The following is a 24,799-nucleotide window of genomic DNA, read 5'->3' as shown; positions in this document are numbered from 1 at the left end:
ATGGATGTCACAACAACTTGGAGTCCACCTGTGGCCAATTCAATTGATTGGACACACCTGTCTAAGGTCCCACAGTTGACAGTGCATTTCAGAGCAGAAACTATACCATGAATTCCAAAGAACTGTCCGTAGATCTCTGAAATAGAATTGTGATGAGGCATATCTGGGGAGGGGTAGAACACAATTTGAGTGTTGAAAGTTTCCAAAAGCACAGTGGTCTCCATTGGGAAATGGGGGGGAAAAAAATTATGGAACTACCCAGACTCTGCCTAGAGCTGGGCGTCCGACCAAACTGAGCAACCGGGAAGAAGGACCTTGGTCAAGGAGGTGACCAAGAACTTAATCACCACTGACAGAACTACAGAGTTCCTTGGCTGAGATGGGAACCTGCCAGAAGGGCAACAGTCTCTACAGCACTTCACCAATCTGGGCTTTATGGGAGCGTGACCAGACCGAAGCCACTCCTGAGGAAAAGGCACACGTCCGCATACCTGGAGTTTGCAAAAAGGCACGTAAAAGCATAAGGCAAAAGATTGGTCTGATGAGATAAATGTAACTCCTTGGCCTGAATGCAAAGCGCTGTCTGAAAAAAAAAAGACAGCTCATCACCCGTCTTAACACCCTCCCTACCGTGAAGCATAGTGGCAGCATCATGCTATTGGTATGCTGTTCAGCAGCATGGACTGGGAGTCTGGTAAGGATAGAGGGAAAAATGGTTGGCAAATATGCGCAACCTGCTTCAGAGAGCAAACAGACTGGGGTGAAGATTTACATTCCAACATGACAATGACCCCAAGCATACATTCAAAGCAATACTGGAATGGCTTCAGAAAAATAATGTGAAAGTCCTCGAGTGGCCGAGGCAAAGCTCTGTCTTGAATCCCATTGAAAACATGTGGAAAGACTTGAAGGTTGCTGTTCACCGCCGCTCCCCATCAAACTTAAATCGGCAAGGAAGAATGGGAGAAAATCGCCAAATCCAGATGTGCAAAGCTGATAGACACCCAAGACTACTCAAAGCTGTAATTGCCACCAAAGGTGTTTCTACAAAGTATTAACTCAGGTTTGTGAATACTTATGTAAATTAGATTTCTGTATTTAATTTTCAATAAACGTGCAAATATTTTTTTTACATGCTTTCACACGTGTGTGAGAGAGAGAGGAAAAAAATCTATTTAACCCATTTTTAATTGAGGCTTTAACAAATGTGGAATAAGTCCCGTGTGTCTGTTGGTAGAGCATGGCACTTGCAATGCCAGGGTTGTGGGTTCGATTCCCACAGGGGACCAGTATGAACAAATATGAAAATGTTTGCATTCGCTACTGTAAATCGCTCTGGATAAGAGCGTCTGCTAAATGACTAAAATGGGTATGAATACTTTGAGGGTTCTGTAAGTAGATGGGGGGACGCCATCTTTATTAATGTCTGCTATTGTATACTACATCCATTTCATATTTTATGTCCTGCCTATATTGTACGAATTGTAATTCGTACAATATGTTACATATTTGTAAACGCTTAAGATCCCGTTCAATCACTTTAATTTTCATAGTCAAAATGACATGATTGGCAACATGAATTAATGCTTTGCAAAGTAACTGGCTTCTATTGAAAACATACTGCACACAGCATGTTTTGATCATCTATGTGAGATGTAGCACATCCATTTGTAATAAAGTTAATTCCAGTTTTGGAAAATTATATTGTAAACATTGTTTTGCTGATTGAATACAAAACAAAATCCAGCAAGTGTATAAGTGGTTACATGAATTAGTGCATCTCAAATTCCTTGCCACTTTGTGATACAAGTTTTTTAACTTGCCTGACAAATTTGAATAAAATGTGCAGAAAAATTTCTCTCTGAAAAGAAATACAAGATTGGCATGTTTACAAACTTAATTGTTAGCTAGCTACAGTATTTGAATACTTAAGGTAATAATTTATTAGGCCTACTTAATCAAAAAGTACAACATACATTTGCTGCGCTGTTTCATGTAGTTTCTGCTTCTTCATCACAAAGCAGTATCGGAAACATTAGTGCTTTTGGTAAACATACTTCTGAAATGTGCCTGCATTCTACCATGCAGAAACAAATCTGTGAAAGGTACTCATTTAGTATTTTGGCTTATTAGAGGCACATGTGAATTACATCAGTTAAAGGAGAAGTTCACTTTGTTTAACCAAATCTCTTTTTTTGTAAATAGCATGCTATAGAAGTGTCCAGCCACTTCTTTTGCGATTTCACTTGGTTTTGAGAAACCCTACCAGCAAGATACTTCCTCATGCTCTTTCTACAGTTGCAGGGGCACAAATAAAACGTCTCCAAAAACATATATATTTTTTTAGAAACGACAACACTCAGTATAGTGATGCATTTCTTTAGATGTTGTACACAAGTGTCATTACAAACTTTATCCGCAATGTTATTCCATTTTGTTAAACTCGAGTGATACTTTCCGTGTTCAAGCATTCCCAGGTTCTCACCATAATGGGAATGAGAAAGCACACAAATGTAAATAAAAAAGAGATTTGGTTAAAAAAAAGATGTACTCGTCCTTTAAGACTGTTCAAGTGAAATAACATGACTCAAAACAAAAATATATGACTCCAGTCCTTATCACATCAGGCTCAGCCACTGTATCACACAGAGAAACATACTTTAAAATTGTCTCATCAAGATATTCTTACTGCAGATTTGGAATGATATGCTCAGCTGCCCAAATGGTTATCTATTGTAAGGGAATGTTGACATTTATCACAAGAACCTTAGTGTCACAGATATAACATCTCAAATCTCATGCTACACAAAGCGATATACCTTGTAGAATGTACACACTTGACACCTGATAACAGTCACACGAGCTCAGAGGTTTCCTGGTAGTCTGAGCTGCGGGGAGGTGGGGGATTGAGTTAAAGCTGCGGCTGGACCTGAAGGGGGGGCATCTCACGTGGCATTGGAGGAGCAGCGTTGGAGGAGAAGGGCGTGGCACGTATCACAGACCCTCACTGGTTTTGGCGAGGCAGGGAGGGGCAGCTCGTTGTCAGAGCAGGCATTGCAGAAGATCTCCCCACAGTTTCTACAGTGGTGCTAGAGAAATGAGACATGGAAAACACCTCAGCTTATCTAGGCAAGAAGTACACCCCAAGGAGAAGGTGGGTTATGGTTTGCATAGTTGCCATTCTTGTTAATGTCACATTTTTTGGTTTGATTGCTGGTTCAGCATTGTCCCAATTAATTCCACATGAAAAATGTAATGAGTTCATCCTAACCTTTCTCCTAGAGATGGAGAACTCCTTCTCACAAAGTTTACAGTGGGTAGCATCTTTGTCCTTCAGCCAGACCTGCCCTCCCTGGAATATTTGTTAGATATGGCACTCATGGAACAGCACTGGCAAACTTCAACATGCTTGTTGGTAGTTCAGTTCAAATTAAATAAAAGTTTTGCAGATGTTATCACAGGTGCAGTGAAATACTTATGTTTCTCGCTCAAACAGTGCAGCAATATCTAGTAATACAATGCACACAATCTAAAAGTAAAATAAATTCAGACATTTCAATTAAGTTGTTTTCATCAGAAAATGTTCTGAGTGGATTGAACTTTCATTTGAACAATGATGTAGAACTCAAGACACTTACCTGAAGAGCTTTATTTGCCTCTTTTATGTCTTCGATTTTAAGTTTTGATCTGGATTAAGAAAAGCCAGGCATCAGTTAACTGAATTCAGGTCTCATATTATTCATTAAAAAAATCCTTAACGCACTAACTAAAGGCCAGGAGGAATGAAAGGAGATCATGTATGTGATTATAGCCCCTCCACAACATAAAATAATGTTGCTTCTGTTACAGCCTTTCCACTTTTATCTTAAAAGGTACGTTGAGATTGCTGTAATTGATGTGGGTAAGAGGCCGCATTCCTATTTGAAAGAGACAGTGTTAGATAAAAACGTACATCAAATGAGTTTAAAATAGACAAGTACTCGCTAAGTTTGCAGCCTAGCTCCTCCAGGGCCTGCTCCTGTTCTTCACAAATCCCCTTCAGCTGGCTGTTCTCATCCTGCAGCCTGTGGAACTCCTGGAGAAAAACATGTCAAATACATCAATCCACCATGTGTATAAATATACTCTACACCTGTGACGCAACAGAAACTATGTTGAACATAATACTTCTTAATGCCACAATAAACCCCACGAGGAACCCTCAAACCTTTTTAAGTCCATTTATTTGCTGGGCTTCAGCACTGAGCTGGGCGACGATGTCTCGTTCCCTCTCCAGGTCGTTCTGTAAGGTTTGCCGCCACTCCTTCTCAATCTTTAGGTCTGTCTCCAGCTGCTGCCTACAACAGGAACAAAATCCTGGATTACTATCCTTTAATCTTCATTTTGGTGCAGAGACAAACAATATATTTATTGTATATAGGAATAAGTGCTAAGAGCTACTGTAAATATACAGTATGTATGTGCACTTACATTTGTTTCTCTCTCTGGGCTATCTGCTTTTGGAGGCTGTCGGCTTTGTTGGCAAAGTCGTGCTTGAATTTGCGAGCTCCATCTTCTGCAGTCCAGCGGTCCCGCTCTGCCTCTTGTAATCTGGTGTAATTCAAACCAACTGGGTAAAACTGAGGCTCCAATCACAAAGAAAAGGGGGTACAGGGGGTTGGGATGCAATGGGACAAACTGGCAGAAGAAAAAGGGAAGACCGAACACCTACAGGCAGGCAGGCCCCTTTGGAGGGAAGATGGCCAGGCAGTGGCAGGCCAGTTTAACATTTCCATGAACACACTCATGGGGCTAAAGATGGTGTGTTCACTACACTCAAAGACAAACGTAATGGTGCTGCCAATGATTTCATCATTCCACGACCACAATTTCAAAACATTTAACTTTATTGTTTCACGTGATAAACAATTGTTATGCTTTTTATTGGCTATAATGAGTATAGTATTTGCTCTTACAGATATGTTTGAGTGTATTAGTTATTACAGTGCCACAATAATGGGATGCACTACAAAACTTCCTTTTGTGAAAGAAGCTTATCTTAACATTAGACTGATACAAAAACCAATGAACTGTTACTTTACGATACTGCATATGAACAAATCCCCTGCCTAGTGTTTGCTGAGAGTTAGTGGTTGTGTTTAAAAGCTCAGAAAGAGATGTCTTTAACAAGCTTGTATTGGTTCTCAGTGTCTGTGCTGGCACATTTTACAAATGACATGGCGAGTGTGCGTGTCTGGCTCAGCAAATCTTTATCACTATTGAGATCAAGTAGGTATGATGGGGGGGGGGGGGGGTGTACAGGATGATAGAAAGAGGTGTATCGATGTAGAAATGAAAAGTATGAGGGTAAAAGATGGAAGCAATAAAGGCAAGAAGGAAAGCAAAAAGGGAAAGAGGATGTCAATATCAGTGAACCTCCATTTTACCAAAAACCTTAAGAAATTGTTAAGCAAAGCATTCTCATAAAGATGTCACAAAGAAGATGGAAAACCAAAGGAAGACAAAGGGAAGGATGGTCCGTGTTGACTGAGACGTGACGAAGCTATGGTCGCATCACAACACAACCAGACTACAGCCAAATCAATGCTCCAAATGATTGATAAGGTGAAACATATATTTATAAAAATTACACCTACATGCAAAAAGAGGAAATACTTTGCATGCCACATTATGGCCCAGTTTCCTGCACACAGATTAAGCATTTCATCTCCACTGAAAGCACTTTTTAGTTCAGGGCTAGGCTTAATCCGGGAAACCGGGCATTAAATATTAATTGCAAATGATTTAAGAGGATCTTTAAGTCAACACCCTTACCTTTGCTCCAGTTGTTTCATGGTTGCTGTGATTTGATTGGTCTTCTCCTCCAAACGAGTGATCATGTCGTTCTTCTGTTTCATGCCATCATCAGAAGTCTGGTTGACAACACAAGAAAGCCCTCAGATCACTATAGTCACTGTAAAATAACCTGCCTTCAGAAAGTATTCACACCCCTTGACATTTTCCACATTTATTTGTGTTACAGCCTGAATTTAAAATGTATTAAATTGAGATCTGTCACTGGCTTACACACAATAACCCATGTCAAAGTTGAATATGTTTTTAATTTGTAATCTATTTTAAAAAATTATTAAAAATGAAAAGCTGAAATGTCGAGTCAATATTGCTTGAGTCACCTATTAGTAAATGGGTAAAAATCAAAAAGCAGACATTGAATATCCCTTTGAGCATGGTGAAGTTGTTAATTACACTTTGTATGGTGTATCAATACACCCAATCACTACAAATATACATGCGTCCTTCCTAGCTCAGTTGCCGGAGAGGAAGGAATCCACTCAGGGATTTTACCATATTTTCAACCATAGTGGTGGCTGCATCATGTTATGGGTATGCTTGAAACCGTTAAGGACTGGGGAGTTTTTCCAGGATAAAAAATTTAACAGAATGGAGTTAAGCACAGGCAGAATTCTAGAGGAAAACCTGGTTCAGCTTTCCAGCACACTGGGAGATGAATTCACCTTTCAGCAGGACAATAACCTAAGGCCAAATCTACCCCGGAGTTGCTTACCATGAAGACAATGAATTTTGGCCGAGTTACAGTTTTGACTTAAATCTACTTGAAAATCTATGGCAAGACCTGAAAATGGTTGTCTAGCTATGAGCTTGAAGAATTATGAAAATAATAAATGGCCAAATGTTGCACAATCCAGGTGTGGAAATCTCTTACCGAGACTTACCCAGAAAGACTCACAGACGTAATCACTGCCAAAGGTGCTTCTATAAAAGTATTGACTCAGGGGTGTGAATACTTATGTAAATGAGATATTTCTGTATTTAATTTTCAATAAATGTGCTAACATTTCTAAAAACATGTTAACGTTTTCATTATGGGGAATAAGTCAAGGGGTATGAATACTTTCTGAAGGCACTGTAACAAACAATATAGCCTACTATATTCACAAAAGCACCAGCAAAATGTGCCATACAAAAAGCTCCACAGTACCTGCATTTTTGTGTACATTTCCACATTGATGGCCTTGACTTCGTCCAGCTGGTGGCGCAGGCCGATCAGTGTGTCCTGTTTTTCGTGAATGTCCTTCTCCAACAGTTTCATGGCCAGATCCATCTCCTGCTTCATGCTCACCTGTACCACCAACTCATTTTCCACATCCTACAGTGGGGCGCAAGGACAGCAGCTGTCGGTCACCCCAAGTCCTGCTTAACTGTAAACCACTGACTCTCCTTACACAGACAATGCTACTGACTGCACCTTGCAAGCAAAGATCACCATTTCAGAATTCCGAGTTGGCTTACGTTGGCAGTGTTGCCTCTATTGTATAGGTGAGGCAGGCTCCACTTTCTACTGTAGCTCTTCCCTCAGCCTGTGCTGAGGGAAGAGTATCAAGGGGAAACAAGGGGAAACAACTGGATGACAACTGACCTGGCGTAGTTGACACTCCTCTCTGAGCTGTCTCCTGGCCTCGTTGTACATCTCGTCAAGGCCCTGCCTCGACTGCTTATAGGTGTCCAGCTCCACATCCACGTCAACCTGGGTCACCTGACAGTGACACAAGAGGAGACATTAGTGGATTAGACCAGACCCACATGTCCTTAGACCACAAACACAACAAATGAAGAACATGTTGAAGTCTGACTGACCAAGACAGAGAGCAGGACATTGTAAAAGGCAAACCTCAAGTTGCTGCTGAGCTTTTATGAGAATAATAGTGTTCTCATTTCTAAGCTGATGGTTCTCCTCTTGCAGTTTGATGATGTTATTTTTTGCAATCGCCAGCTACAATGAAAAGAGGTTCAAATGAACACCAAATCAGATGTATAAAATGGTAAATGCTTTAGAATGTTAGTACAGTACTAATAAGAGAGAATGCCATACCTCCTCAATGAGTATAGAGTTTGATTTCTCCAAGTTATCGACCCTCCCTTGTAAGCCGTGTACTGAAGAACTGTGTCACAGAAACAAGTGCTAATTTAGTGCCATTTCATATTTAGTCTCTCCCAACAGACATTTGAAGAAACACACTGCTTCAAATGAGTCTACTGCATGTTCAATCAGACTTAAAAGTCCTCACAAAAGAACCTGAGTAGTCCTTTCATTGTCTTTAACAATTCAATTTCCTGCCGTTGAACTTGTGAGCTTGAGTTCAGTAGTGGTTCAGGTTGTGCAATGAACGTAAGACAATACAACAGAAGAGACATCTGTACTTGCATAACCAGTGCCAATGACTTGGCCTAAACAAGAGCTGAAACACATGGTTGAGCAATTATCACACCAATTTTTTTTTTTAAACAATGATACAGTATGGTAAAGAAAAAGACTTACTTAAGCTGCCTATTTAATTCTTCAACATAGTTCTTCTGGTCTAGGATGGCTGCTATTTGACCATTTCTATTGGGAAAACAAATCATGGAAGAGAAAATCTGTAAATTAGTCAACATTTATGTTCAAACGTTTCAAGCATACTATTATCCTTCTCAGCTTATCCAAGACAAATAATGTATAGTAGTAGATGTTTTAATGGGTATATTCCATCTCATTAAATCAGTGATCGAGAGAGAGATATATACACACACACACATTTTAAGGTTGTGTCTTTAGATTTGGGGCAGGGTCCCCAGACATTCTGCATGGGAAAAATGAAGTCCCCGTTGAAAATGTTTGAATACCACTGCATTAAAGTAACAAGAGTATCTACTTTACCTTTCTCCACTTCTGTAGTCATCAATGTCATTTTTCAAGTACATTGAGAAGTCAATGACCCCAACCTAAGAAATGTTAAATGTCACATACACCATTATTTAGAAATGTCTGCATAGACTGTGACCAGTATATTCCTTTTCAAGTTGGGCTGAGATAATTAGACTATAAAATGTCCACTACTACAATCTGAGCAGATTAGAAGCACAGCTGAACAGTTTTCACAATGTTTGCACTGTGACAGTTCTTCCAGATACTAGTTTGTTGGGATGAGACGAGTAATCTCCATGAGGTGAAAGGAACCCCAATCCTGTGTCAGCAAGTAGGACCCTGAATAACAGTGTCCTCTCACTTGCCTAATTTAAAGGCTGTCAATGGGGAATTTTTTAACAATGACTGAAGTGAGGGGTGTTGACTCACCTGTGTATCCAGGTCCTCGCCCTTGACACACAGGTTGGCATCGATCACATTGAGTCCCACCAGCAGGCCAACGATGACAGCACCCTCCTCCTCTACCATCACAGCAGAGTTGTCATAGAAATCACTGTGGGTACACAGAAAGAAACGTATTTCACATTAAATTGTGAAGACAAATATAATTACTGTTTATTCTAACAGTATATCTTTGACACCTCCTTTACCCATCTGAAGGTATTAGCATCTAGCCTGCTGAGAGGCAGATGGTGGACCCCCACTGAGGAGCCTCCCTTGTCTGCCGGCCCAAGGGGTTTGATTGGAGGAGAAACAGTGTGTGAGAAAAACAGTGTGAGTGAATTGAGACTGGGGGTACTTCCAGTACCTCAGCAGATCCTTTCTGGTGATCAGAAGGCGGAGGTAATCAGCCAGCCTCTTCTGCATCAGGGCCAGACGCAGCCAGGCCCGAGCTCTGCCCAGTGGAGTCCTACAACAACAGAGCACAAACTGCAACTATTAGTCCAACAACCCATAGTCATATATGATATCCCTATTTTACATTCTAAGTGAAGAGGCCCATGGGGGGGGGGACTGTGTCATTAAAATATCCAAACACTGCATCTATGTGTGTGGATTAGATGTGGCGTGCATGATTTGTGATCGACATGCAAGTTGTTTCCATGTTCAGCACACTCAGAGGAAAATGTATCTGCTTGCTTTCCAAGGTTATAAAATAGATGTCTTCCCCTTTATTTCTATGGTGTTCCCTTTGCAATCCGAGGTACAATTCTGCTGCTCCAGAGTTTCAGTCATAAAAACCCCCACAACTGAACAGAAAACAATGTGAAAGTACAACAATACATTGACACCATCCTGTTCTGACTCAAATGTTCTCTTTATTATATCAGTAAACAGAGGAGTCCACTTTTAGTACACTTTCAGCTTGCAGTGAACAGTAGTGGCTTTTATGGCCTACAAATGTAAACAAAACCAACATCTGTTTATTATCTATGCATAGTCACTTTACCCCCACCTACATGTACAGATTACCTCAACTAGCCTGTACCCCCACACACTGACTCGGTACCGGTACCCCTGTATATAGCCTCGTTATTGTGTTACTTTTTTTTGTTGTTACTTTCGTTTATTTAGTAAATATTTTCTTAACTCTTTTCTGAAAACTGCATTGTTGGTTAAGGGCTTTTAAGTAAGCATTTCACGGTAAGGTCTACACCTGTTGTGATCAGCGCATGTGACAAATACATATTGATTTGATCTGAACAAAGGTCATAAAACAGAAATGTCTGAGAAAACGCGTTGCGGCATGGTGTCAGCCTACATCAGGTATAAAGATGGCTGACACCATGCCGAAATGCTTTGACCTTTGTTTGTCATGTTAACTATTGACAACGAAATGGCAAGAGAATAAAGGCTTTTTAGGGCTCAATTCAATCCGTAGAGCTGAAGATCAGCGTTGTAGCACAATTGACATTTAAATTCAGAGTTCCGCGTCAGCGGCGACTGCATTCACAGTAAATGCTGCATCTGTCAGTTCAATCGGAAATGACCTTTACATTTCAAACGCGCTATAGCGCTGAACTTCGTTGAAGCAGATTGAATCAAGCCCTTAATCAAAAAGTGTGTGTGTGTGTGTGTGTGTGTGTGTGTGTACTTTAGTCCTGGTAGGTCCCTGACGCTGGCTGCAATCTCTCCTGCCTCAGGACACAACTTCTCCACCATCTCCAGAGGACCCCACAGTGACTTGTTGTATCCAAGAAAGGACTTCTTCACTAGGGTTGCAAAAACAAACATTGATCCTTATGCCATGGGTAATGTTCAACAACACTGTCGAGAAATTGTGTCTTTGCAACCTTTAACTATCAAATAATGTATGTGAAAGGGGAGATTGCATATTTGTATTTCCAGCATGTCCCGACCAAGGGCTGGCATTGGGGATTATGCAGTTGTTAGCTGCGTGTGAGTATGTGTGTGTGTGATTATGTATGAATGAATGTGTGTGTGTGTGTGTGTGTGTAGCTAGCTGTGTGTGAGATTATGCATGTATGTATGTATGTATGTGTGTGTGTGTGTGTGTGTGTGTGTGTGTGTGATTATGTATGTATGTGTGTGTGCAGCTAGCTGTGTGTGTAGCTAGCTGTGTGTGATTGTGTGTGTGTGTGTAGCTAGTTGTGTGTGATTATGTGTGTGTGTAGCTAGCTGTGTGGGATTGTGTGATTATGTGTGTGTGTAGCAAGCCGTGTGTGTTTGTGTGTAGCTAGTTATGTGTGTGTGTAGCTAGCCCGTTGTGTGTGTGTGTGATTATGTGTGTGTGTAGCTAGCTATGTGTGATTGTGTGTGTGTGTGTGTGTGTGTGTGTGTGTGTGTGTGTAGCTAGTTGTGTGTGATTATGTGTGTGTGTAGCTAGCTGTGTGGGATTATGTGTGATTATGTGTGTGTGTAGCAAGCCGTGTGTGTTTGTGTGTAGCTAGTTATGTGTGATTATGTGTGTGTGTGTAGCTAGCCCGTTGTGTGTGTGTGTGATTATGTGTGTAGCTAGCTATGTGTGATTGTGTGTGTGTGATTATGTATATATATATATGTGTGTGTGTGTGTGTAGCTAGCTGTGTGTGATTGTGTGTAGTTAGCTATGCGTGATTGTGTGTGTGTGTGTGTGTTATTATGTATGTATGTATGTATGTATGTATGTATGTATGTATGTATGTATGTATGTATGTATGTATGTGTGTATGTATGTAGCTAGCTGTGTGTGTAGCTAGCTGTGTGTGATTGTGTGTAGCTAGCCCAGTGTGTGTGTGTGATTATGTGTGTGTGCAGCTAGCCCATTGTGTGTGTGTGATTATGTGTGTGTGTAGCTAGCTGTGTGTGTGTGTAGCAAGTCGTGTGTGTGTGTTTGTGTGTGTAGCTAGCTGTGTGTGATTGTGTGTAGTTAGCAATGTGTGATTGTGTGTGTGTGTATGTGTGTGTGTAGCTAGCTGTGTGTGTGTAGCAAGCCGTGTGTGTGTGTGTGTTTGTGTGTGTAGCTAGTTATGTGTGATTGTGTGTGCGTGTGTTATTATGTATGTATGTATGTAGCTAGCTGTGTGTGTAGCTAGCTGTGTGTGATTGTGTGTAGTTAGCTATGTGTGATTGTGTGTATGTATGTATGTATGTATGTATGTATGTATGTATGTATGTATGTATGTATGTATGTATGTGTGTGTGTATGTAGCTAGCTGTGTGTGTAGCTAGCTGTGTGTGATTGTGTGTAGCTAGCTGTGTGTGTGTGTGTGTGTAGCTAGCCCAGTGTGTGTGTGTGATTATGTATGTATGTATGTATGTATGTATGTATGTGTGTATGTATGTAGCTAGCTGTGTGTGTAGCTAGCTGTGTGTGTAGCTAGCTGTGTGTGATTGTGTGTAGCTATCTGTGTGTGTGTGTGATTATGTGTGTGTGTAGCTAGCCCATTGTGTGTGTGTGATTATGTGTGTGTGTAGCTAGCTGTGTGTGTGTAGCAAGCTGTGTGTGTGTGTGTGTGCGTGTGTAGCTAGTTATGTGGGATTGTGTGTGCGTGTGTTATTATGTATGTATGTATGTATGTATGTATGTATGTATGTATGTATGTATGTATGTATGTATGTATGTATGTATGTATATGTGTATGTGTGTGTGTAGCTAGCTGTGTGTGTAGCTAGCTGTGTGTGATTGTGTGTAGCTAGCTGTGTGTGATTGTGTGTAGCTAGTCCGTTGTGTGTGTGTGTAGCTAGCTGTGTGTGTGTAGCTAGTTATGTGTGATTATGTGTGTGTGTAGCTAGCTGTGTGTGTGTAGCTAGTTATGTGTGATTATGTGTGATTATGTGTGTGTAGCTAGCTATGTGTGATTATGTATGTATGTATGCATGTCGTGTGTGTGTGTGTGTGTGTGTGTAGCTAGCTGTGTGTGAGTATGTATGTGTGTGTATTCCTGTATGTATTCCTTATGTAATGAACATAAATTATTATGCAATGAAAACATGTCCATAAGCTGATACTGTCACCATTATGAATAGGATTCAACTAGTTCTGCACCATGGTAACGATGAGTGACTGAATACCTTTGAGGCCATGTTTGAGGCAGTGCTCCATGACAACAAAGAACTGCTGGAGTGGAGGGTAGTCGGAGTCCAGGGTGCGTCCAAAACTGAGGGCCGACTCGATCAGGCCTTTGATGCTGAGCTTGGCCATGTTCAGCAGGTTAGTTCTCTCCATCGACATAGGGTCCCGCAGAGCTAGAGAGGGAAGGGAACAGACCAACAATAGAGAGTGGTCAATTCAAACTACCTATACTATGTCACAAAACATTCATCAGAAACAGTTTTGCACTGGTCTCTAGCTGGAAATATGCAGAGATCCTATTAAATTACTTCTTACGTTTCTAATATGAGTTCTAATATGTAATTCTATGGATTTTTTCAATTTTATTTAACTAGGCAAGTTAGTTAAGAACAAATCCTTATTTACAATGACAGCCTACCCCGGCCAAACCTGGACGACGCTGGGCCAATTGCACCGCCCTATGGGACTCCCAATCACGGCCGGATGTGATAGAGCCTGGATTCGAACCAGGGACTGTAGTGACGCCTCTTGCACTGAGATGCGGTGCCTTAGACCGCTGCGCCACCCATGCTTTGGGCAGTATCTTCTACGTTTTTGAAAGGCCAGCAAGATATGGCAGCAGGCCTACAGTTTCAGAGTCTAGGCCTCAGTGATTGACTAGTGCTCTATAACAGGGGTATGCAGTATCCCCCCCTGATGTTTTTATGAATATCGTTCGCAACAATAGAATACTTGTATTTTTATTAACATACCAACAGTAGAATATCTTTCTAATGATGTCAGCTTTATTTCTCAACTCCTAATATTCAGCAAATTATACTCACTGGAGTATCTGACAGCACCCGCAAACAGGCTACCATTGCGACAAGTGCCGCTGGTAAGCTTTCTGGAATTGGACATAACATTTTTGCCAACACATGGCTAACCTTTGTTTAACCAGTTGCTCTTAGCAAAACTGTGTTTGGAGTTAGCCTATTAGCTAGAAAGGTCTGTTAGAATTTACACTTCCTCTTCCAATTATAATGTGGGGTGGTCAAAATAATAAAAAACTATCTACTTTAAAATATTGAGTCCTTCTCCTTGCCATTATCATTCACATGATAAGACATGTGAATGAATTGTTTTGCTAATGTATGATGAGAGTCCTTGGGTCGCCGGTTTGCCTGGGAGGGGGTCCCTGGGCAAGATAAGATTAAAGACCCCTGCACAATAACCTGTCCCCAATCAATCAGCACTCTCCCCATGTTGACAGAGCCACTGAGAATAGGATAACATTTATGCAAATATTCAGACACATGGTAGAGCATGGCGCTTGCAACGCCTGTGTTGTGGGTTGGTTCTCACGGGGACTAGTACCAAAAAAAAGTATGAAAATGTATGTCGCTCTGGATAAGAGCTCTGCTAAATGACTAAAATGTAAATTGGGCAAATGGCATTGAGCATGTTGCTATTCTGTTTCAGATCAGAGTAGTCAGTAGGCTGTCATTCTGTCGCACCACTTCATGTGTGAGAGTTCTATCCTTGCATTACAGGCCCAGTAATTCCAACTTCATAAGAGATGCAGCTTGCCTGCATCACCCATAGTAACCGCAGCAAGCATCACATCTGGATCACGCTGAGACCGACCAGCGAGCACGAGCCCTTGAAAATAAGTCATTTCAATGTCTTTTGCTCATAGGGCGCGGTGTGGTTTCGAACCAGCTATCGGTCTGTAGAAAAACCACATTAACCTTCTGGTGTTATCACAATTTAACAATATTGCGGTCCGCTATCACACACTATTGTACCAGACCCCCCCCCCACCCCCCCCCCCCCCACCCCCCCCCACACACACACACACACACACACACACACACACACTAGCATCCCATTGGACTTTCCCTTATTGTGTACCGTAGTGCTAACTAGCTAGCTTCGCAGTCGTTAACAGACCTGCAGGAAAGCAGCGTTTTGGTGCATTACCGGCATCTACAGTACTGTACAGGAGCAGCTCAGTCTCCCGCCTGTGTACAGCGTCCTGGCGTAAACATTTGCCAATAGAAGTATAAAGAGGGGTTCCTGCAGATACAGGAATGCCCACATGCAGGAAGGCCCCGGATTGCGTGCCGCAATTACACCCTTTTCCAAATGGTCAATGAATGAATATGACTTGATTCTGATGCGCAAGCGGAAAAAGATATGCACGCTGCTAAATTGATTGTATGTTGCACTAAATCAACAATGACCGACATATGCATTTGATTATGTAACATGGGAAGAGGCACCCGATGACATGCCAGCTTTGTTGATTTATGCAAAAATCTAAAACAACATGAACACATTACTCCAAATTACCTGGGACACTCCATTCGTTTACAAAAGATGTGGGTTCTGCTACCTTTGCCAGAACATGACTGCTGCTTCCTGAAAAGGTCTCCGATGCTTTCCTGGCTAGGGCAAATATGGGCGCCTGCCATCTCCCATCCCCTGCCATCATGGCCGTGGACGTGGTGCTAGCTTTTTCACCGGCCGATTTTTCTTCCTGTAACCTAAGGATTCCAAATACTTGAGACTTCTCCTTGTTGCTTTCTGCTTCAGCTAATGCAAGGTCTTGCTCTGCAGGTGTCGCCATCGTCGAAATATCATACGGTTATGGACAGTTCACCTGGCGACCATTGTTGCACAAATGTTTGGGATAACATTGCTAAATGATCCGATGTCAACCCTTTAATGTAGAGCACATTTCGTCTACATTCTACGAGTGAAGACCGCTTTCACAGTCATCAATAACAAATGGTCCCTTATTCGGCGTAGAGTAGAGATTTGTTTACACCCTACTGAAGCTGAATCCCTCTAGTCCGTAGGGTGGTGTCAAAAACGCTCCCAAAACAAAAGCACTACGTAATGGAGTGCCATACTTGGGATTCTGCTACCCTCTACCGCTGGCTGGAAGAACTACAGTTGATTATACATATACATGTATCAATTCTTTCAATTGAGTAAAATGTTAAATAGGATTAATTAAATGTTTGTCAAATATATATTTTTACTAGCCCAGCTCTGTACAGTGTTTACAGAAAATGGAAGTGATGATCAGCCATGTATATTTCTTGTCAACAAGTGAACAGAAATGTATAATCTTACTCATGAATTAAAAAATGAAGTCAGTAGATAAACGTGATGCATGTCCCTGTGAAGTTAATCATCTGAAATTGATAGTTTCAATAATTCAATATAGCCTTTCAGTAGGATTCCAGTGTCTCTAAAAGAATTGTGTTGTAGCCAATTGTCTTGTACCAACCACCATGTGATTGAGAAGAAAATATAGGTTATCTGCTTTTGTTTACCTTGACTGTATGCAAGTCGCTCCATGCTCTCAGTATGAGTGATGCCCCAGCGATGTAAACTCTGAGGGGAATACATAGTGTAAGATCACTTCGGCCCAAGGAGATCCTGGACACACCAATATTTGTTCTGCGATAAGAAAGGAGAGTAGTCAAAGTGCTACACAATAGGAATGCCAACAGCAATTATCATTCGTACAAAACCAACATTACAAGGGGTATGAATTTGTGGATATTTTAAATATGAAATTTACAGAATTAAAGGGGGGAAATATCATTTATGTGCATGAGGGCCAACTGAGGGGAATACAGACAGTCAGTTTGCCATAAACCAACATATATAATAATGTGCACTTTATGGTCCTTAGTTTTGAATCTGGATCATAGCACAGCAACTCATGAACCAATGGAGATGATCATTTTGTTTGTGTTATAAAGCAATACGATTATAACTGCTGTTCTTCGATACTGAACATTGTTCGGCAGAACAGCCTTCTTATATTTTCAGAAGCAGCACTATGTGGAGTCCATTGACAGTGTCAGTCATGTTTCTGCTGTTCTCCTGCAGATTAGCCAGTCAGTGCTAAACTATCATATGACTAATTTCCTGCTGCACCCTCCCTGTCTGTGTCAGTCCAACATGTACTCTACACTGCAACATCCTCCCTTCTGTGTTCTCTTGTAGAATGTTCACCGGACATATACTAATTGACATTATACACTGGCACTAAACTAACCACTGGACTGTCTGACTCTGCCAAATGGGCCCCTGGATTCTACAGCATTTCTAGAGTGACATAAAATGGTGCCAACTTACCTCAGGCAGAGCAGCAACACACTATTTGTATTGGTTCAGCTGGGCTCAGACTGAATCAGTAACTCCAGACCTTCCCTGGCTGGGGCCGAGGCCTGTTCGCTGTGCTGCATTGGACCTTGGTACCGAGGGAGCCTAATCCCTCTGCAGTTACAGGCAGAGGAGTGGGGATGTCTCTCAGAGGAACCACTTGGAGCACATAATACACATACGGGTAGCAGAGGAGAGGGGTCGATGAGGGCGGGGGAGGAGTCTCCCACTGAGAAGGGGAAGACGTAGTTTTGCTGATGGGGACGAACAAACCTACAGACCAGCCAACCCCTGGCCTCCTGCAGTAATGCCGCGTTCAAAACAACAGAGAACTCGGAAATCTCCGACCAGTGCATTCAAGATAACTGCGAACTCGAGAAAAGAAAAAAAAACGAGCGCCGACTGGGAAAAATCGTTTTGAACCGTCATCTAACTCGAAATTCCAAGTCCAAATATCGGGCATCTTTCTAGAGCCCCAATTTTCCGACCTGAAGATCCCCGACGTCATGATTTGACCTCTTTTAACACCCCATTCCAGAGTTCCCATTTGTCTTGAAAGTACCACAAATAAATTACAGACATTCAGGAAGTGGTTTAGTGAGCGACACCTCTGTTAGAATGCATTACTAGCTAAATGCATGGAACATACACATATTAAGATGATAGTCACAAAAGGATCACTCAATATGTATCAGTGACAAATTCTGTAAATATTAATATGGATATTAATTTCAAATAATTTTGTAACATATTTGTATTATTTAGAAGCACATGGTTTTAATTAAGACATACAACAAAGAACTGCCCTTTTACGTTAAAATGGTTATCTAACTGTCTGGTCTATACATCACTTTCTGTGTTTGCAAACATTGCCACACGAGGGCGTTGCGCTCAAATTGGTGGCAGAATAAGAGTCAAAAAAGCCTCTATTTACATGTTTCTTTTGAGTGCATTTCACACTACTTTTGGATTATAATTCGATTTTTTAAGGCTCGTATGAATGTCCTGCTTAATATGTTTGTGTCATTGCAAATCAGCTACATTATACCATTAAAAAAAACACTTGAATTGAATGGGCGCTGATGGCGATGGCGTTCTTACTGCCCCCAAGAGTCGCTTGCATCTGTGTGTGATGACAGTGTGTCGTGTACTGGAAAAAGGGGCTATGGTCCGATCAGTAAAAAGTTCTTATTTACTTTCCATGATGCTGTTCTATATTCTACCCAGGAGGTAGCAGTAGCTCCCAAGGCAAGGGTCATGGTACCAGCTCCTGCCATCAGATTGAGAATCTGTCAAATTTGTGTTGATAAAAGCAATGACGGATCATAATGGCAATTTTTGACCATGTGGTCAAACAGGGATGGTGGAAAGAAAACAAAATAATTTGTGGTTCCTATTCAAAGTCAGCTGCCAGGCACTAACATGATCACACATTCCAACTAATGCACCCTTCATAAACCAGTGTTTGAACATTTTATTTAGTGCAATGTAAGTGCCCTTCTGTTTAAATAACTTTGACTCAATGTAATATCTGTTTAAAGTAACAGGTTCTAGGCCCATTTAAAAGTGGAATGTTCTAGGCAGATTAAAAAAAACTAAAGTTAAATGAATGTTAAAGGTTTGCAATAGGAAAACAGTAAGAGTACACAAAATGGCTTCAAATCAACTACTCTGCTCACAGGTGTTGACCAAGCACAGTAACAAACTGTCCTGATGAAAGACAAAACAATTAGCAACTGAACTTACATATTAAGTTAAACAGAATTTAAAAAAATACACAATAGATAAATAATCACCTTTAGGGAGGGCACCATCACACTGCTTGAACCCCAAAGCCTCCCAAAACAAATCAACTGGGAACCAAAAGGAGATTATTGCAGTGGCTTTACAGAACAATACAAATACTGAATATTGGTTGACTCAAATACTGATGGAAATTCACGAGTTTAAGGACCAGACATTGAAATGGGTTTAGAATATTTGAGGGAATGGAAATAAGAATTAGGATTCAGGAGGGGAATGAGAATGGACTGGATGAAGCAGAGGGCAGCAGATGAAGGATCCAGGTAGTGGACTGGGCAGTGGCATAGCCATGGATGGGCCTGGGAGGGCATAGGCCCACCCACTTGGGAGCCAGGCCCAGCTAATCCGAATGAGTTTTCCCCCTTAATTACAGACAGAAATATTCCTCAGTTTCATCAGCTGTCCGGGTGGCTGGTCTCGGATGATCCCGCAGGTGAAGACGCCGTATGTGGAGGTCCTGGGCTGGGACAGTAACACGTTGTCTGCGGTTGTGAGGCCAGTTGGACATACTGCCAAGTTCTCTAAAACGATATTGGAGGTGGCTTTTGGTAGAGAAATTAACATTCAATTCTCTGGCAACAGCTATGGTGGACATTCCTTCAGTCAGCATGCCAATTGCATGCACCCTCAACTTGGAGAAATCTGTGGCATTGTGACAAAACTGCACATTTTAGAGTGGCTTTTTATTGTCCCCGGCACAAGGGCCAACTGTGTAATGATCATCCTGTAATCAGCTTCTTGATATGCCACACCTGTCAGGTGGATGGATTGTCTTGGCAAAGGAGAAATGAGTAACAGGGATATAAACACATTTGTGCACAACATTTGGGAGAAATAAGATTTGTACATATGGAACATTTCTGGGATCTTTTATTTCAGTTAATGAAACATGGGCCCAACACATTACATGTTGCGTTTATATTTTTGTTCAGTATAGTTGAGGTAGTACAGGCATATGGACGAGATACCCACAGAGGGACTCAACCTTAGACCCCAGAAGAGCAAGCATAAATGACAGTGACAATTTAGTTTTTTTTCTAAAATTGAAGAACCAGGCTCAGCTGGGGAGCTAATCCTCTTTTTAACTGGTTCAAATCAAATCAAACTTTATTTGCCACATGCGCCGAATACAACAAGTGTAGACTTTACCGTGAAATGCTTATAGTTCGTTGGTGATGTGGACACTAAGGAACTTGAAACTCTCAACCCACTCCACTACAGCCCTGTCGATGTTAATAGGGGCCTGTTTGGCCCGCCTTTTCCTGTAGTCCATGATCAGCTCCTTTGTCTTGCTCACATTGAGGGAGAGGTTGTTGTCCTGGCACCACACTGCCAGTTCTCTGACCTCCTCCCTATAGGCCATCTCATCGTTGTCAGTGATCAGGCCTACCACTATTGTGTCGTCAGTAAACTTAATGATGGTGTTTGGTCACACAGTTGTGGATGAACAGGGTAGAATAGCCAGACAGAAAACACTCCTTAGTATTAGGAAAATGACACCCCACTTGGAGTTTGCCAAAAGGCACCTAAAGGACACTCAGACCATGAGAAACAAGATTCTCTGAATTTTTTGGCCTGATTGCCAAGCATCACGTCTGGAGGAAACTTGGCACCATCCCTATGGTGAAGCGTGGTGGCAGCATTATGCTGTGGGGATGTTTGTCAGTGGGAGGGACTGGGAGACACGTCAGGATTGAGGGAAAGGTGAACGGAGCAAAGTACAGAGAGATCCTTCATGAAAACTTGCTCCAGAGCGCTCAGGACCTCAGACTGGAGTGAAGGTTCACCTTCCAACAGGACAACAACCCTAAGCACACAGCCAACACAATGCAGGAGGGGTTTCGCGACAAATCTCTGAATGTCCTTGAGTGGCACTGCCAGAGCCTGGACTTGAACATCTCTGGAGAGACCTGAAAATAGCTGTGCAGCGACGCTCCCCATCTAACCTGACAGAGCTTGAGACGATTTGCAGAGAAGAATGGGAGGAACACCCCAAATACAGGTGTGCCAAGCTTGTAGCGTCATACCCAAAAAGACTCAAGGCTGTAATCGCTGCCTTGAATGCTTATGTAAATGTGATATTTCCAGGGGATTTTTGTGCTAAATTTGCAAAAATGTAAAAAAAAAATAATAATAATTTTAATCAAAAAGTCAAGGAACATGGTCCAAATGATAGAAGATAAAGATTTGAACTCCAAACATAGCAGGAAGCAATATTACGTCAATCCCAGTGTGGAGAGACTGCGCTGGAGACATAACCTGGTCTCAGCATCTGGATGAAGGCAGACAGGATGCCAGTGGTGATGGGCCGGGGGGGGGGGACGCAATTCAGCAAGGCTGAAGTGTGGCCAGCAGTTGAAGACTAAGAGGCAGTTGGTTCACTAATATAGGAGATGGTCTCAGCTGATAGGACCAGGGGCCAAACCCCTGCAAGAGCAGTTGGCTGAGCTAACTGGGATGTGAGAGTTCATTGCTGGTAGGGATGGAAGATGAGACGCTTCAGGGGTGCCAGTCACGGGACCAGCGGGACCGGAGGTGAAGAGAGAAGTAGTCACTGGCAGAAAGAGGGCGTGAGCCGCCGCCGCATGAGTGTCGAAGGCAAACGTAGTAACCAGGTTGTTGGAGCACGGGGACGCCGGCCGAAGGAAGGGGGGCAGAGTGGACCAGCAAGCAGAGGCAGTGCAGGGGATGCAACAGGGACCGCTGGTGTCGAGGAAAACTAGATTCAGGCAGAGTGGGCTGGACAACTTCAGTCGGAGGCTAGGTGAAAAGCCAAGGTCCGGAGCTGGTTTGGGGGCCTGGGTCAAAGTCTTTGAGGCCTTATCTAAGGCTTGGAGGCTGAGTTGGTGGTGTTGGAATGAATATGTGGCAGTAAAGGTACTAGTGGATGTTGTCACAGTAGCCCTTGGGTGCATGGTGTCACCATGCAGTAGTTAACATGGGTGGAGGGGGGGATGTGGTCCAGGTGGGACAGGCAGCCATACTCAACCGACCAGAGAGAGGGAAACGTAGATTAGTGGAAGAAAAGGGGCACAAAGGTATAATATTTTACAATATTTGTCATGAGAATTTTCAATCCCAATGATAATAATTAACAATCAATAAGCTTTGACCGATCCCCGAGGTTTGTAAGACCCTGGGTTTAATAATAATTAGGCAAAGACTCAGCTTATGCAAAAGGTTCGTACAGTTTATTCACAAGAGCGCTCTGAAGTCCATTAGACAAAGACATCCATTTTATAATTCACTCCCTACTTACGCACATACCTCCACACAAACAGTAGATATCCTACACACATACATACACTAGGTGAGTTGTATCCACTGTTTATCACTCCCAAGCCGACAGTTCCATTCCCCCGAGATTAGAGGAACCTTGAAAGGACTCCCTGTCCTATCGTAAGTTTCTCAGAGTTCTAGCCAGGTCGGGTCATGCATAGTTCAATGGTTCTCCGTCTCTCCTTAGTCACACTGAAGTTTACCATTCTAATTCATTATACATGTTACATAAACTAATAATCACTAATAGTTACGTTTCAGGGTGGAATTCTTTAATCATTACCTTTAAGCATATAGATTCCCTTATCAATATTTTACAAAGGTAAAATAACGAGAGAACAATCATGGCTGGATGGATGCCATGCAATGACATGAAGATGGCATTTCTAGAGTGAGAACGCAGGTCTGCAGGATGATAGGATGTGGCCAATATATGGCAAATTTGCAACAACCTGATACTATGTGGCCTGCCGTCACAGCCTGTGGAACACATCACCTGGACAAGCTTTAATTAATGGCATAATGAGGAGTGGCAAGCAGCTTTTATCAACTACTCAATGTGAATGGAAATTAATACGGAATGTAATAAATGAAATACTGTATGGGCGATGGTTGAATAACCGGGATTCGGAAGTGATGGTTGGCGGCACAGCCTTACGGGTCCACCGAGGAGCAGGGCATGCAGCTTGCATGTGGCCGGGAGATGTGCTGGTGCGTTCTGTGACAGCAGGGCCGTGGATAGTCGGGAAATGTGCTCCGGACTGCACGCTGAGAATGGGCTGCGGAGCTGGCCGGCTTGGAGGAGAGGGAATGTTGTGAAAGCAGGTAGCTTGCTGGTCCGAAATATGAGAGGAACGAGGGATGCAAAGACCCTGAAGACAGCAATTGAAAACAAAATAAAACTAAAGCATGAAACGCCAATTGATTTCAACAGCAAAGTTAAGAGACAAAGAGAGTAGAGGTTACTGAATGAGATCTGACAGCTGCGAGATGCAACAAAACTTGCTCAGGTGGAATGTTAGTTTGATCAGGTTTAAGTAGGGTGGCAGTGGTGATAAAGGAGAGTGAGGACAGGTGTGGAGGCTGATTAGCAATGAGTTGTAGCTGATGCTTGTTGAGGAGCTGCATTCAAGGCTACTAGTTATTAAAGTGTTGCGAACAGGCGTGGAGGTTGATTGTCACCCATTGAGCTTGTTTGGGTTGCTCTGGATCGACGTGGACGACAGTGTGATCCAGTTACCACCAATATCCAGCAACTTCGCACAGTCATTGAAGAGGAGTGGGACAACATTCCAAAAAATACAATAATTCAAAAAAATAAGAAATAAAAAAGTAATACAAAAAACACCCTTCCAACCAACCCTATACTCATTAAAAACTCACTACCCCATTTCAATACTTTGACCCTATCCGCTCCAGCACCATGCCAATGGCCAGTCACCACTCAACACACAAACTATTCTGAAGTCAAATCTTGTATGCCCAAATACTTCTCTGCAGCTGCCACCACAACATCTATTTTCTGTGATTTATGTTCCATTTCTGTGGTACAGTTGATAACCATTGCTATGAACGCTAAGAAGCCAACCTTACTGAAACATATATCACTCGTTGGCCCATCCCTCTGTGCTGGCACAGATCTACTACTCACAGGGATCACCCTTGACCCACCCTCTTCTACTTTCTTCAGTGCTTCAGCATACAGTGGTTACTCCACTAAAAGTTTTGCGATTATGCTTAGAGGTAATTTGTGGTTTATTACGGTACCCTGTGTCACTACTTCATTGCTCCAAACCAGCACACGGGGGAGTTAGAGCACTGATTATGCTTTTTGGTTCCTACTGTGTCTCTAACTGACAATGAATGAGTGACATAAACCAAAATAGAAACTGATAATTGTGCACGACTTCAGTATTACTTACTAAAACTGTTGTTACACTAAGGTTTTTATTATTTTATTTTGTTAGGATTATTTTGCTCTACTGTAGTAGTGTAGCCCACTCCCAACCGGTCACGTTGTACAGCGCCTGAGTGGCACAACGGTTAATATCCATGCCGACCTCGACTGGGAGACCCATGAAATGACTGTAGGTTTTTGGTTTCCCTCCCTCTAAAAACATAAATAAATAATTCTAAATAACAAACTGGCATCATTTACACATTAGTAACAATGTCTCACCCCATGTTCAAGAATGGCCTTTTTCTCGCTCATTTTACGCTATTTGAAAACAAAATAATCTCCAAAATATTGTTATTTTTTAAACAAAGTGATTATTATTATTATTAATTTAGAATTATATAAAAGCCCCTTGGATATTCTCACAGATATA

At 42.1% G+C, this 24,799-nt stretch overlaps 1 protein-coding gene across 4 annotated transcripts; it reads right to left on the bottom strand.

The window, feature by feature from the left end:
• Window positions 1-1,525: 1,525 nt before the first annotated feature.
• rufy2 (RUN and FYVE domain containing 2) lies at window positions 1,526-17,549 on the bottom strand. 4 transcript variants are annotated; one of them, XM_029698929.1, is made up of 19 exons: window positions 17,361-17,549; window positions 16,547-16,673; window positions 13,220-13,393; window positions 10,800-10,917; window positions 9,513-9,614; window positions 9,134-9,257; window positions 8,717-8,781; window positions 8,339-8,404; window positions 7,892-7,961; window positions 7,691-7,792; window positions 7,439-7,555; window positions 7,001-7,168; window positions 5,815-5,912; window positions 4,471-4,590; window positions 4,208-4,337; window positions 3,981-4,075; window positions 3,639-3,687; window positions 3,272-3,352; window positions 2,946-3,089 (listed from the first exon to the last, which is right to left on the bottom strand). In XM_029698929.1, the coding sequence occupies exons 2-19, from the start codon at window positions 16,620-16,622 to the stop codon at window positions 2,946-2,948; spliced, it is 1,899 nt and encodes a 632-aa protein (XP_029554789.1). In that variant the 5' UTR covers window positions 16,623-16,673; window positions 17,361-17,549. The 4 variants fall into 4 exon arrangements, with proteins under 4 accessions (XP_029554788.1, XP_029554789.1, XP_029554790.1 ...); XM_029698930.1 differs by having other exon boundaries at window positions 16,547-16,607; XM_029698928.1 differs by lacking the exons at window positions 16,547-16,673; window positions 17,361-17,549 and adding an exon at window positions 15,555-15,831 and having other exon boundaries at window positions 1,526-3,089.
• Window positions 17,550-24,799: the final 7,250 nt, after the last annotated feature.

Source organism: Salmo trutta, chromosome 18, assembly GCF_901001165.1.
Source record: "Salmo trutta chromosome 18, fSalTru1.1, whole genome shotgun sequence".
In the NCBI taxonomy this organism is placed as follows: Eukaryota; Metazoa; Chordata; class Actinopteri; order Salmoniformes; family Salmonidae; genus Salmo; species Salmo trutta.
Note: the sequence above shows the minus strand (reverse complement) of the source record. Positions and strands in the feature narration are given on the sequence as shown.